The sequence below is a fragment of the Nyctereutes procyonoides genome, unplaced genomic scaffold, assembly GCF_905146905.1.
Source record: "Nyctereutes procyonoides isolate TBG_1078 unplaced genomic scaffold, NYPRO_anot_genome, whole genome shotgun sequence".
Lineage (NCBI taxonomy): Eukaryota > Metazoa > Chordata > Mammalia > Carnivora > Canidae > Nyctereutes > Nyctereutes procyonoides.
The window spans coordinates 67,351,087-67,364,144 of record NW_026575146.1 but is presented as its reverse complement, the minus strand read 5'-3'; the positions used below and the strand labels follow the sequence as shown (position 1 = coordinate 67,364,144).

General features: G+C 45.6%; 1 protein-coding gene across 1 annotated transcript; it reads left to right on the top strand.

Annotated features, from left to right (window-relative positions):
• Positions 1–3,798: 3,798 nt before the first annotated feature.
• ZNF304 (zinc finger protein 304) lies at positions 3,799–12,469 on the top strand. The gene is made up of 4 exons (XM_055309805.1): positions 3,799–3,865; positions 4,154–4,192; positions 6,768–6,894; positions 8,597–12,469. Exons 2-4 carry the CDS (start codon positions 4,160–4,162, stop codon positions 10,417–10,419), a joined length of 1,983 nt encoding a protein of 660 aa, XP_055165780.1. The 5' UTR covers positions 3,799–3,865; positions 4,154–4,159; the 3' UTR covers positions 10,420–12,469.
• Positions 12,470–13,058: the final 589 nt, after the last annotated feature.

The following is a 13,058-nucleotide window of genomic DNA, read 5'->3' as shown; positions in this document are numbered from 1 at the left end:
CCTTTACCTTTGGCCACTTTATATCAACAGGCCGGCTGCTCTGGCTGTTATTAAGCTTCCTGGGCATTCCACATTTGACTCCCTGGAGGCAAAAGGAATCCACCTCACTCATACTTCTGCCAAATGGTGCTCTCAAGGAGACTCAATAGCCAAACCTCTGTCCAGTCCAAAGGGATGTTCTCCCAGATGATAATTTGGAAAAACTGGCCAGAGACACCCAACACTTGGCTCCAAAAAAGGAAAAAATATTGGAATACTAATAATTACTGATTTGATAAAAAGAGAGAATTATTATTTGGACAAAATGACAGTACAGCCCTACCAGAAATTCTAAAATTCCCACTTTTTGCTAATGTACAACCATTCATCTACTGACAAAAATGATTGTTTTGATGAACCAATATTGGTGAGAAAATATTAATAAAGCCACAAAAAATAACAATTCACTTGTCCTGCTTGTCCAAAGGGAAAGGAAACCTGAGCAAATCACTCCCAGACACTTTGAGCTGCCCAATAAACCATTCAAGGTTTGGCATATGAATTTATTATTTATTTATTTATTTATTTATTTATTTATTTATTTATTTATTTTATTATTTTTTTGGCAGATGAATTTCATACAGCTTTCCCTGTCTCATGGATATAAATATATTTTAGTGATGGTTTGTATATTTTCTCCACTGTACCAAAATTTTCCCTTGTAGACAGGCCACTTCTTCTGTGGCTCTCTTAGAAAAGATTATCCCTACCTGAGAAACACCTCTCAAACATCATAGTGGTTGAGTAACCCATTTTACCAGTCAGGTGCTTCAACAGTTTTGTTCTGTTTGGATGATTTTATAATCATTTTGTGTACCATCCTCAGTCCTCAGGGTTAGTTGAACACATTAATGGCACTGTTAAGAATCTATTGGTAAAATGTGTAATGATCCTCTACGTACCTTGACCAAAAATATTGCCATTGATCCTTCTAAATCTCAGATTCCTCCTACGTAGACTCTCCCCCTTTGAGATAGCATAGGACATCTTGGCCCCTGTTTCCTTTGACCCACAGATATAATTAAATATTATAAGGCCCAATTGCTTCTATTAAAAATTCCATGCTTCAGTAGAGCAACATTTTCACAATGCACTCCTGGGAGATGGAGACCCTAAGCATCACACTTTGCAACCTGAAGATTTCATCTACTGGAAAGGATTACTCCAGAAAGACTCACCAGGAAGGCCCCACAACACTTGTGCTGCCAAACTCCAGGGAATAGACTCCTTTTAAATTCATGTAACACATCTAAAGAAAGCACCAAACTCTGACTGGACCTGCCATCTGCTGGGTGGCCTGAAAGTAAAGATTTCCTGGGATTGAAGCAGATGACATCTGACAAGACTTGTTTCCTAAGATGTTTGGACAAGGTATAATAAAAAGTTCAAGATTTACAGCCCTTCCTTCCTTCCTTCCTTCCTTCCTTCCTTCCTTCCTTCCTTCCTTCCTTCCTTCCTTCCTTCCTTCCTTCCTTCTTTTAATCTGGACTATTAACTGACTCTGGATTCTCAGCCAAATTCATGGTTTCTGAATTTAAAACTTTAAGACTGTATTGCTGATAATGCATTTGGTTCCAAACAGTTCTTTTGAGATAACAATACTGTTTAAAAACGTTTTGAAGTTTTTGATGGACTGTTTTACAAAAAGTCCATCAGCTGTTGCATTATGTTTATACCTGCACTCTCTTCCCAAATGCACTTGGTTAATTCTTTCAGTATGTTCTTGCACTATTCTGCTTTCATGGCCTTTTAAAGCAGGGACTTCCAGGAGGTATACATAACTCCAGGATGGGCTCCATAGGGAGAAATTTTCTTCCTCAAGTCAGAATTAGTGCGGATAAATATTTTTTGGTTGGCTATTTTCAGACCTAGAGTCCTCCAACGTGAGACATGATATCCAGGAAAGGTCCTTCCTGACATCAAGGGACAAAAGGTCACTGAATTAAGAAAAACTGACTCTTGATTAGCGATGTTTTCAGGGAAAGATCTTGGTCAAAAGGGGGAAATGTGAAAATTAGTAAAAGAAAATGTCACTATAATAGAATTGGGAAGCCAGAAGGGGGAGCTCTCACGCAGTACCACTGGAAGTCAAGAATCGCCAATTACAGAGGTCAAGAGAAGAATCTTCAACAGGGAAGAATCATCAATTACAAGCCTGGACAGGAAAAGATGTACATTTCATCTCTTACAATAAATCGACCACCCCAGCAACTTAACCAAAGAGAAATCATCATCATCCTGAACTCTTGCTTTTCTCCAATGGACTTCCATTCAAAACAATACTTCCCAAGTTGCTCTTTCTTCTCCACAGAACAATTGTTTTCCTTTGTTAAACTAGTCTATGGTTTTTGTCATAGCTTACCTGTCCTGAATTGCAATTCTCTGCTATTCTAGAATAAACCCATTTTTGCTAGCAAAACAACTGATTTGGTTGACCTGATAAGGTCAACGATATGAAACCATATTAAGTCCACACCCACTTAAGGCTAAGATCAATTAGTCTTGATAGTCCTATGTTTTGAATCAATGGGCTGTAAGGATGTGTCCCTTGGACAATAGACCTACCTGTGCTTTATGAAACCTTCTTGTATAGGATGTCTTTTTTTTTAATTAAATGCACCTAATGGTATGCACATGTGTTTAATGCAAAAATTCTAACCCTCATGATGCTACTTGCTGAGTCACAATGGTTATATGTTGTGTTTTAACAAATATCATTAGTGATTCGGCAAAGAGAGGTCCCTGACATCCTCCTACAGCAGTACATGTGAGAAACTGGTAATGATGATGAATAGTAACAATAACAGCTTGTAAATATTTAGCACTAGGCTCTGTGTTAAGCATTTATCATTTCATTTCCCATGAAGTAGGTTGTACTGTTTTCCCATTTTAGTTATTAAATTTTGGGGGAAGGAAGACAGTCATGACTTTTTTTTTTTTTTTTTGTCATGACTTTTCAAGAGAGTTCCAGCTCTTAAGCTTAAGCTAGGGCCCTGCCCACAGGTTTTATCTGTTGGGAAGTGTAGGTTGGGTCAGAGAGTTTACGGTGATGATGATACTGTCAGGTCAGGGGCTTAAATTTGGGAATCAAGGAATTAGAGGAATATATAACAATACCACACAAAGGCCCCACCAACGAGGCATATTCACCATTCAATTTAAATCTCAGTCCCCTGGGCACCTGGGTAGCCCAGTGGTTAAGCATCTGCCTTCCGCTCAAGTCCTTATTCTGGGTTCTGGGATTGAGTCCCGCATCATGCTCCCCATAGGGAGCCTGCTTCTCCCTCTGCCTATGTCTCTGCCTCTGTGTGTCTTTCATAAATAAATAAAATCTTACAAACAAAAAAACAACTTAGTCCTCAAAGCTGAGAGGTGAAGTAGCTCCCCCAGGATTAAAGACTGGATCACGTGCTGGAGACCTCTGAGGATGGGCTTTGTCCCAGGTGACCAAAGAAATATGGGTGTGTCAGTGTAAGAGGAGATTTGGCACTACTGGACCATATTTCTCCCATGTTTCTCCTCCCCGCAGCCTCCGCCGGAGCCACTTTGCTGTTTTCAAGAAAACCCGGAAAGATGCCTATTGCCTAGTTCGATGCAGGGCACCAACTACATTACCCAGAAATCTGTGCCCACTGCCTTGGCGTCGTGCCATTGACAGCCCGGAACAAGGCGTCTCCCGCTGCCTTGGCGGCAGAGGTGGGACTTCCGGCGTCGTAATCGTGACGTATTTTGCCTGTGCCGGGGCTCTCCGCGCCGGCGGCAGAGTGTTGGGACCTGGGGTGGTACGCTTCCCTTGCGGCTCTCTGGAACCGGGCAGGGAAGGACGGTAAAACACGCGCTTTTGTTGGCCTCCATGAGCCCTGTCGTGGGAGGGCGACCTTGCGCGGAGGTGTCCTCCGGGGCAACGCCCCTCCCGAGGTCTTCGCAACCCCGCGCCGTCCTCGTCCGTCCCCGGCCGCCGCACCCTGAGCCTGGGCTCGCTTTCACGCGGGGGAGACGGGCTCGGAGCGCGCCGGTCGGCCGAGGTCTCCCCGCCTCACGGAGGTTTGGTTCCCGCTGAGCCCGCAGGACCCGCCGGGTTTGCCTACCTTTCACGACCTGGTTCTGCTTACAGGATCCCATGGCTGTCCCGGCGCTGATGTACCGGGCTCAGGTGAGCAGAGGGTCCCTCAGGCCCTCGCCGACCCCGATAGAGGGGGTGGCATGTCCAAGGATCCTCCTCACTTTGCCTTTAACGTTCCCTTCTCCTGAATGTAAGGGCAGCGGAGGGCGGTCCCTCCCGAAGCATCTGCGGTGAGGTTCCGGGTTCCAGCATCCCTGGGATGAGGTGTGCAAGGGTTTCCGAGATGCAGGAGCCAGCTAGTAGACATATTTGGAGGTGGGAATGAATTCGTGTTCCAGGAGCAGTAGGTGCCTGTTACATCACCTGGTGACAACAGAGAGCAGGTGGTCAGGGGTCAGGCCTGGAATGGCAGCCTGAAGAGCTGGGCTTATGTTCTGATGGTTGTGGGAGTCGTGAAGGTTTGAAATAAAGAAGGGAGATGATCTGACTTAGGTGTTAACAGACTCCGTGGGGCTGCAGAGTGGAAAGATTGGGGGGCATGGCGGCGGGTAGGGAGACCAGAATGGAATTTACCTCAGTAAACCAGGTGAGTGTTGATGGTAGGTGGACCAGAGTGGTAGCAGTGGGGGTCAGGATAGTGTATGAGTTCAGTATCTGCTTTTAAAATAAGGCCCACTTGGGACGCCTGGGAGGCTCAGTGGTTGAGTGTCTGCTTTCGGCTCAGGGTGGGATTCTGGGATCCAGTCCCCCATCACGATCCCCGCAGGGAGTCTGCTTCTCCCTCTGCCTATGTGTCTGCCTCTCAATATCTCTCATGACTAAATAAATAAAATCTTTAAAAATAAATAAAGTAGGGCCCACTGGGTTTTCTGATGAGACATAGTAATACGATATTCTGGGACTCTCTACTTGTTCCTCTATCTGCATTTTAGTCTGGGGACCGTAAGTAGGTGGTATTTCTAACCCAGCATTGAGTCCGGGCAAGGAGTTAATAGAGTTTCCTACTTCTGATAGCCAATAGGATAAAGATTGAAGGGTGTATTGGGCCCAGGGACAGCGTTGTGCAAATGCTGGCAGGTAAGATTGTGTTGGGAGTCCTCAAGGAACCACAGATCTTACTTGTCTGTTGCGAGCAGGGTCAGGAGTCCGGAATGGCAGGCTGAGGAGCTGGACCTCAATTTGAGGGTAGTGAAAGACATGGGAGGTTTGGAACAGAAGAGAAAGGTGACCTGACTAAGATTTAATGGATTCCCTTGAGCTGCTCTCTAGTTGAAAACAGAGCATGGACATGAGTGGGGAACCTACTGCAGTTGTCTGTGTTGATGGTAGGTAACTGGCCCAGAGAAGTGGCTGTGGAAGTGAGAGACATTGGTGGATTTTATATCTGTTTTATAAGCAGGGTGGCCAGATTTTCTGATGTGAAGGGTGAATGAGAGAAACGGATGAGTTATGGGTGACCCTAGAGGGTTTTGTTTTGTTTTGTTTTCTTTACCTGGTTGGGAAGCTGATAGAGTAATTTTCTGTAGTTACATTGGGGATTAGGCTTTCCTCACGTTGAGTTTTAAGAAGTCTAGAGACTCCTTAGTTGAGACATCAAGGTGGGTGCAGGTTTTTAGTTCTGGGAGGGGTATTAGTTTCAGAAGTTCAAAAGGTGATGGCCAGTATGTGAAATGGGGTAGAGCTGTGGGTTACATTTAGGAGAGAGTATCTCCAGGTCATGATGGCAATGCAGTGAAAAACAAGAAAGTTGAGGGATACCTGGGTGGCTCGATTGGTTGAGTGTCTGCCTTCTGCCCGGGTCATGATCTTGGGGCCCTGGGATTGAGCCACACGTCGGGCTCTCTGCTCGTTGGGGAGTCTGCTTCTCCCTCTCCCTCTGTAATCGCTCTTGTTCTTGCTCTTTAATAAATAAATAAAATCTTAAAAAGTAATAACAAGAAAGTTGAAACTTGGGACTATGAACTGGGTCTCTTGCTTAGGCACTGGTGACAGTGGTGCCTGTCACAATGATATATGTGCACTTTTTGGACACCATGTGCAGAGTGGCATTTTGGCGTGGGGGTGCCCTATAGGTGCATATGTTATGGACCAGAAATTTGTTAGTTGTAGTGGCAGTTCCAAATGGGAAAAAGGGGTGGTTCAAAGAATAAAATATATGTTGGGGGAAGTGTGATCTCATGGCCTTAAGGTTGTATCTTCGGGGAAGCATGGTGTGAAGGACAGCAGGAGAGCATTTGGTGCCCTTCATGGCCGACCCATAGATTACATAGTATCTATCTGCCCACCTACCTGGCTCTGGGCTGCACTCAGAGAGACATGAGAGAGCAGGCGCTAGTGGTGTCCTGGTGTCTCCTCTGAGCTAGGAGGCTGGGAGGAGAGGGACCAGCGGTGGCTGCGTGCATGCATAGACTGGGATTCTTGGGCAGCCTCAGTGGCCTAGCGGTTTAGCACTGCCTTTGGTCCAGGATGTGATCCTGGGGACCCAAGATTGAGTCCCACATCAGGTTCCCTGCATGGAGCCTGCTTCTCCCTCTGCCTGTGTCTCTGCCTGCCCCCCCAACCCCGTCTGTCATGAATAAATAAATAAATAAAATCTAAAAAAAAAAAAAAAAAAAGACTGGGGATTCCTGTTGCCTATGGGTTCAGCTGTCCGCCATCATGACAGGACCATGTGACCTTCGAGGATGTGTTCGTGTACTTCTCCCGGGAAGAGTGGGAGCTCCTTGAGGAAGCTCAGAGACTTCTGTACCGTGATGTGATGCTGGAGAACTTTGCACTGGTGGCCTCACTGGGTAAGTCTCTGTTTTATCTATTGGTATATGGCAGATTACGCCCCAATTCAGTAGTTTAAAACAGTAAAAGAATATATATATTATTTCAATTTCAGTGCATCAGGAACCTGGTCACAGCTTACTCATGTGCTCTCATGAGGTTTTAGTCAGGGCTGTGTTCTCATCTGAATGCCAATCTCAGGAAGAGTCCACTTACAAATGCACTTGTGTGGTTGTTTGCAAGATTTTGTTTCTTGTGGCTTGTTGAACTGTGACAAATAGTCCCTCTCTGGCTGTTGGCCAGTGGCCTCCCTTGGTTCCTTGTCATGTTGCCCTTTCTGTAATGTACCTCCTAACATGGATGCTGCTTCTCTCTGAGCAAGTGAGTGAGAGAGAATGTCCAGGATGGAATCCAGTCCTTTCCTAACCTGACCTTGAAAGTGACATCCATTATCCCATTATCCTTAGAAATAAGCCAGGCCATGCCTACAGGCAAAGGAAGAGGCTTACACAAGGGTGAGAACGCTGGGAGTCAGGTATTCCCAGGCCTTCTCAGAGGCTGCCTTCCCCAGGCCCTCCCACTCACTCCTGTGGCCCTTGATTTGGTTATTGCCCTGTGTTCCAGAGGCCGCTCTTTTTGTCCAGCTAGCTCAGTGACTCTTCTCCCAGAGGAGGTGCTATGGGTGCCAGGGCTGGGCTGTGTGCAGCATCCCCTCCCTTGCTGAGCAGTTCCAGCACTCGCTGCCCAGAGCCTTGCTGGAAATGGGCTAGGGGCTCAGGGCCTTTTCATTCTGTTCAGCAGGTTCAGCATGGCTTGTGCACTCTGTGGCCAGGTAACTGTCTAGATCCACGGCAGCTCAGTGTCCCAGGTCTGCCCTCAGGCCTGTTCTGCTAAATCTTCCTTCAGGGTTCTGTTTTTTAACATTTCATTTTCTTCTCTGTGGGGTGGGTCTGCCTAGGCCACTCGTCTGCCCAGGGTTTTCTTTATAGCTTTATCTTCCAGATCCCATGTAGTGGCTCACTTGGAGAGGGGCAGGAAGCCTTGGGTATCTGACAGGGCAGACCTGATCCAGCCACAGTGAGAGAGGCCCAGAGAGGGAGCTGGAGGATCGTCATGTTAGTGCTGGGTTCAGATCATACTTTTAGCCTACTTTGTGTTCACTAGTGTTTGCCAGGGCCTGTAATGATACTTCACTTCTACCTTTACTTCCCTATTTTTGGTACTTTGTCCATTTGTCACTTCTTTTCTGTCTTCCATCCCTTGGCTGTTTCCTTCCTCTTTGGCGTCTTTATCTCATTCATTTTTCTCTTCTCCCTCTGCAATACTCTGCAATGCTGGCTACTTTAATGTGCAATGAGTCATGCATATTTCCTAAAATAATCCTTAAGAACCAGCTACTTATTCACAGTCAGATTTTCCTGGGCCTGGACACATTTTTCTGTAGAGAGCTCAGCAGCCAAGGCCCTACTCAATGGAGGAGCAAGCTGGAAACTTCTCTGTGCCCTCTACCATGTACCACCATTGTGCCTCCTCATTGTTTCTCCTTACTGTGACCTTAAGAGGTCCAGGACCAACAGTGGGCCTTTTCTCATCCTGATCCTGGCTCCCTTGTCCCACCAGCAAGCCAATGCCCTCATTCTTTGGGGTTTCTCACACACAAGATTGGGCTGCTGCTGTCCACCAGAGTCAACATTTACCTCACCAGCATCTTTTTGCTTTCAGATTGTTGGCGTGAAGCAGATAATGAGGAGACACCTTCTGAGCAGAGTGTTTCTGTAGGAGGGTCGCAGCTCAGGACTTCCAAGTCAGGTGCATTTATCCCAAAAGCCCACCTGTGTGAGGTGTGTGACCCACTCGTAAAAGATATTTTGCACTTGGCCAAACACCAGGGATCACACCCCTTGCAGAAGCTGTACACACGTGGCCCATGTAGGAGAGGATTCTTGTTCAGTGCAAACTTTTACCAACACCAAAAGCGGTATAGTGGAGAGGATCTCTTCAGAGGGGCTGCTGGTGGGACCTCATATGTGAAGAGCTGTGAATTCCACATGTTAGGGAGACCCTTTACTTGCAGGGAGGAAGGGATGGACTTGCTAGATAACTCTGGCCTCTTCCATTGCCAGTCGTCTGTCAGTGGGATGATTCCATACAAAAGGACTGAGTTCACGGAGTCTTTCCCACACAGCACTAATCTTGGCCAACCCCAGGGAGACCACGATGGACTGGTGCTTTTCAGTTGCACTGACAATGGGAACACCTTCCTGAATACCTTCACTCTCCTTGGCAACCAGGTAAGTTGTACTGAAGTAAGACCCTTTAGGTGCACACCATGTGGAAATATGTCCAATGAGAAATCAGCTCTCATTAATCACAGAAAAATTCACAGTGGAGAGACATCACATGTGTGTAAAGAGTGTGGAAAGGCCTTCATTCACCTGTCTCACTTAAAAATGCACCAGAAATTTCACACTGGAAAAAGACATTACACATGCAGCGAATGCGGAAAAGCCTTCAGCCGCAAAGACACACTTGTTCAGCACCAGAGAGTTCACACTGGAGAAAGGTCTTACGACTGCAGTGAATGTGGAAAAGCCTACAGCAGAAGTTCCCACCTTGTTCAGCACCAGAGAATTCACACTGGTGAAAGGCCTTATAAGTGCAGTGAATGTGGAAAAGCCTTCAGCCGTAAAGATACACTTGTGCAGCACCAGAGATTTCACACTGGAGAAAGGCCTTACGAGTGTAGTGAGTGTGGAAAATTCTTTAGCCAAAGCTCCCACCTTATTGAGCACTGGAGAATTCACACTGGGGCAAGGCCTTATGAATGCATTGAATGTGGAAAGTTTTTTAGCCATAACTCCAGCCTCATTAAACATCGGAGAGTCCACACAGGAGCAAGGTCTTACGTGTGCAGCAAATGTGGGAAAGCTTTCAGCTGCAAAGACACACTTGTTCAGCACCAGATAATTCACACTGGAGCAAGGCCTTATGAATGCAGTGAGTGTGGGAAAGCCTTCAGCCGTAAAGACACACTTGTGCAGCACCAGAAAATCCACACTGGAGAAAGGCCTTATGAGTGTGGTGAATGTGGAAAATTTTTTAGCCATAGCTCCAACCTCATTGTACACCAGAGGATTCACACTGGAGCGAAGCCTTATGAGTGCAGTGAATGTGGAAAATGCTTTAGCCACAATTCCAGCCTCATTCTACACCAGAGGGTTCACACCGGAGCAAGGCCTTATGTGTGCAGTGAATGTGGAAAAGCCTACATTAGTAGCTCCCACCTTGTTCAACACAAGAAAGTTCACACTGGAGCAAGACCTTATGAATGCAGTGAATGTGGGAAATTCTTTAGCCGAAACTCTAGCCTCATTCTACATCAGCGGGTTCACACTGGAGAAAAGCCTTATGTGTGCAGTGAATGTGGGAAAGCCTACAGTAGAAGTTCCCATCTTGTTCGCCACCAGAAAGTTCACACTGGAGAAAAGCCTCATGAATGCAATAGTTTTGGTGGTCCTTTAGTTACATCTCTTAAACTTGTTTAGCACCAGGAAGTTCTCACTAGAGAAAGGCCTTACAAATGTAGAAAATGTTCATCTCCTTGTTCAACCTGATAGGACTCACATCAGAGAACATCTCTGTGATTACCCTTTGTGAAAGTCACCCAGCAGGTGAACCTTGTACATCCATACATGTATTATGGGGAGATTCCCAATTAGTACCACATAGGTGGGAAGCTTCCATGAGGTGCATTGCACTTTCTGAACTCTCTAGGGCTTTTGACGGAGTTCTATCACTGCCCGTGCCTATGGCGGAAGCCATCTCATTGCTCCCAGCTATCAAGGTCCCACAGTGTGTGTCAGCCACTCTAGTATGGTCAGGGAAGGCAGACTCCTGTGCTCTCTCTCCTGTTCTCTGGATGGAATATTGAGTGTTCTGAGCCCAGTGAGGTCCTCACTTCCAACTCCCTTGACTGGATTCTGAGTGGACATTATCCAGCCCTGGCGAAGAGATTCTGAACTGGAGTCTGCTGGGGATTTCCAGACAAGATTTCTCTTCACGAACAGTGTCAGCTGTAAACATAATAACCATGACTCACTTGTTGTCTTCTAAATCCCCAATCTTTTGAACTGCTTGCCCCATGCTGCTCTGATTTGTGCGGTGACACAGGCCTGCTCTGGCAGTCTTTACTTTGTGTGTGTGTGGAGGGGGTGGGGGCTGTCTATTCACTGTGTGGAATGGATTAAGAAAAAGTTGGGTTCTTCCAACATGAAGAGAGGAACACCTGTTGTCTGCACTAACTTTCTATGCCTCAGAAGGGTTAGCAGAGTGACAGAACAGATCCCAGTCTAGCTGGCCTAATTTTCTTTGTGCCCAAGGCTTGCTGGAAAAGAGTGAAGAGCTTTGTGTGCCTCATCCTGTGGCCTAGGAGGCTAGGTTTCCTGTGAGCCCCAAGTTCATTTCTGAGGAGAGCATGGTTGGTGTGAGAATCTCCAGTGCTTCTGGAAACATGAATTGGGTCTCTTGTTCCTAGAGAGTGTTCCATGTTCCCCAGCACTTTTGAGGGATTTCTGTCTCTTGGATCTGCACAGAAGTCAGTCCCTGATGTCCTGATTCCCATAGGCAGGTGTCATTGCCTGGAAGGCCTACAGGGCAAGATGGGGCTCATAATTGGGACAGAAACACTGAGAAAATGGAGTGGGGATGAGTGTCTCCTCTGACAGAGGCATCTACAAATGTCCATGATTTTTGTGGGATGAGAATATAGAAATTCTCAGAACCTTCAGACTCTTTATCTTCTGTGGCCAAGGCCACTGGGAGTGTCTAAGGTTTGTGAATTTTTCTACCTCCCTGGGCCGTTGATGTTGTAGCCATCACTACACAGGCAGGAACCTCAGGACAGATGAAAGAGAGATCCAATGATAGGGCTTCTCTGACCCAGCTAGCATTCCTAGTGACTGAAGTGGACATGGATTTCATTGCTCTGGTTTTTGCTGACATTGAGGCAGGGGTCACCCTCCTGAATTGTGGAGAGAGGGATGTGGTAAAACCAAAATAGTTGGCAGATGTGACTTTCTAAGGGGGATGGTAAATGACTTTATGGGGAACATTTAGTTCACAAAAACTTCATTGAGATATGATTGACATGAAATAAACTGCACATATTAAAGTGTGAAATGTGTTACGTTTCAGCATGTGTATATACCTGTGAAACCATCACCACAATCAAGATAATGAACATATTCAACACAACTGAAAGATTCCTTGTGTCCTTTTATAATCCTTTTATCTCTATCTTTCTAATACCCTTTCTCACAATTCACAAAAAAGAGGAAGCATTTTCTAGAATTTTGTATAGATGGAATTATATGATATATACATTCTGGGGAGGAGGGCTCCGGCCTTTTTCACTATCCATAACTATTTTGAACTTAATTCATCTTGTTGCATGTATCAATAGGTTGTTCATTTGTATTGTTGAGTATTACTTCATTGTATGCATATACCACAATTGTTTTTTATCCATTTAGTTATTAGTGGATGTTTGGGTTGTTTCCAGCATGGGGGCTGTTAAAAATAAAGCTACTCTGAAGATCTGTGTGCAAACTATCACTTAATAACATTTCATTATATAGATACACCACAGTTGATCTATTCCCCAACTGAAGAACATCCTGGTTGCTTCCAAGTTTGGCAGTTATGAATAAACCTGCAATATACATTTGCATGTAGGTTTTGTGTGGATATAAGTTTTTATCTCTTGGGTTCGAGACAAGGAATGTGATTTACTGGATCATATAGTAAGAGTATATTTAGATTTGTAAGAAACTTTTTTTGAAAAAATATTTATTTGAGACAGAACACAAATAAGCAGGGTCCAGAGGGTGAGGGAGTGGGAAGAGGAGAGGGAGAGGAAGAAGCAGACCCTGCTGAGCAGGGAACCCTACAAAGGGCTTGATCCCACTATCCTGGGAGCATGACCTAAGCCGAAGGCAAATGCTTAACCAACGGAGCCACCCAGGCACCCGGGTAAGAAACTGTCTTACAAAGTTCCTGTGCCATTTTACATTCCCACCAGCAGTGAATGAGAGTTTCTGTTGCTTCACATCCTCATCAGCATTTGGTGGTGTCAGTGTTTTGGAATTTGACCATTCCTATAGGTGTGTAATGGTGTGTCATTGTT

What these genes read in the sequence shown, in the direction of transcription:
- ZNF304 (XM_055309805.1), top strand. Translation starts at nt 4,160, where the DNA reads ATGGCTGTCCCGGCGCTGATGTACCGGGCTCAG. An exon ending in CGCTGATGTACCGGGCTCAG is followed by an intron (nt 4,193 to 6,767) that starts GTGAGCAGAGGG and finishes CCATCATGACAG; the next exon opens with GACCATGTGACCTTCGAGGA. An exon ending in TGCACTGGTGGCCTCACTGG is followed by an intron (nt 6,895 to 8,596) that starts GTAAGTCTCTGT and finishes TTTTGCTTTCAG; the next exon opens with ATTGTTGGCGTGAAGCAGAT.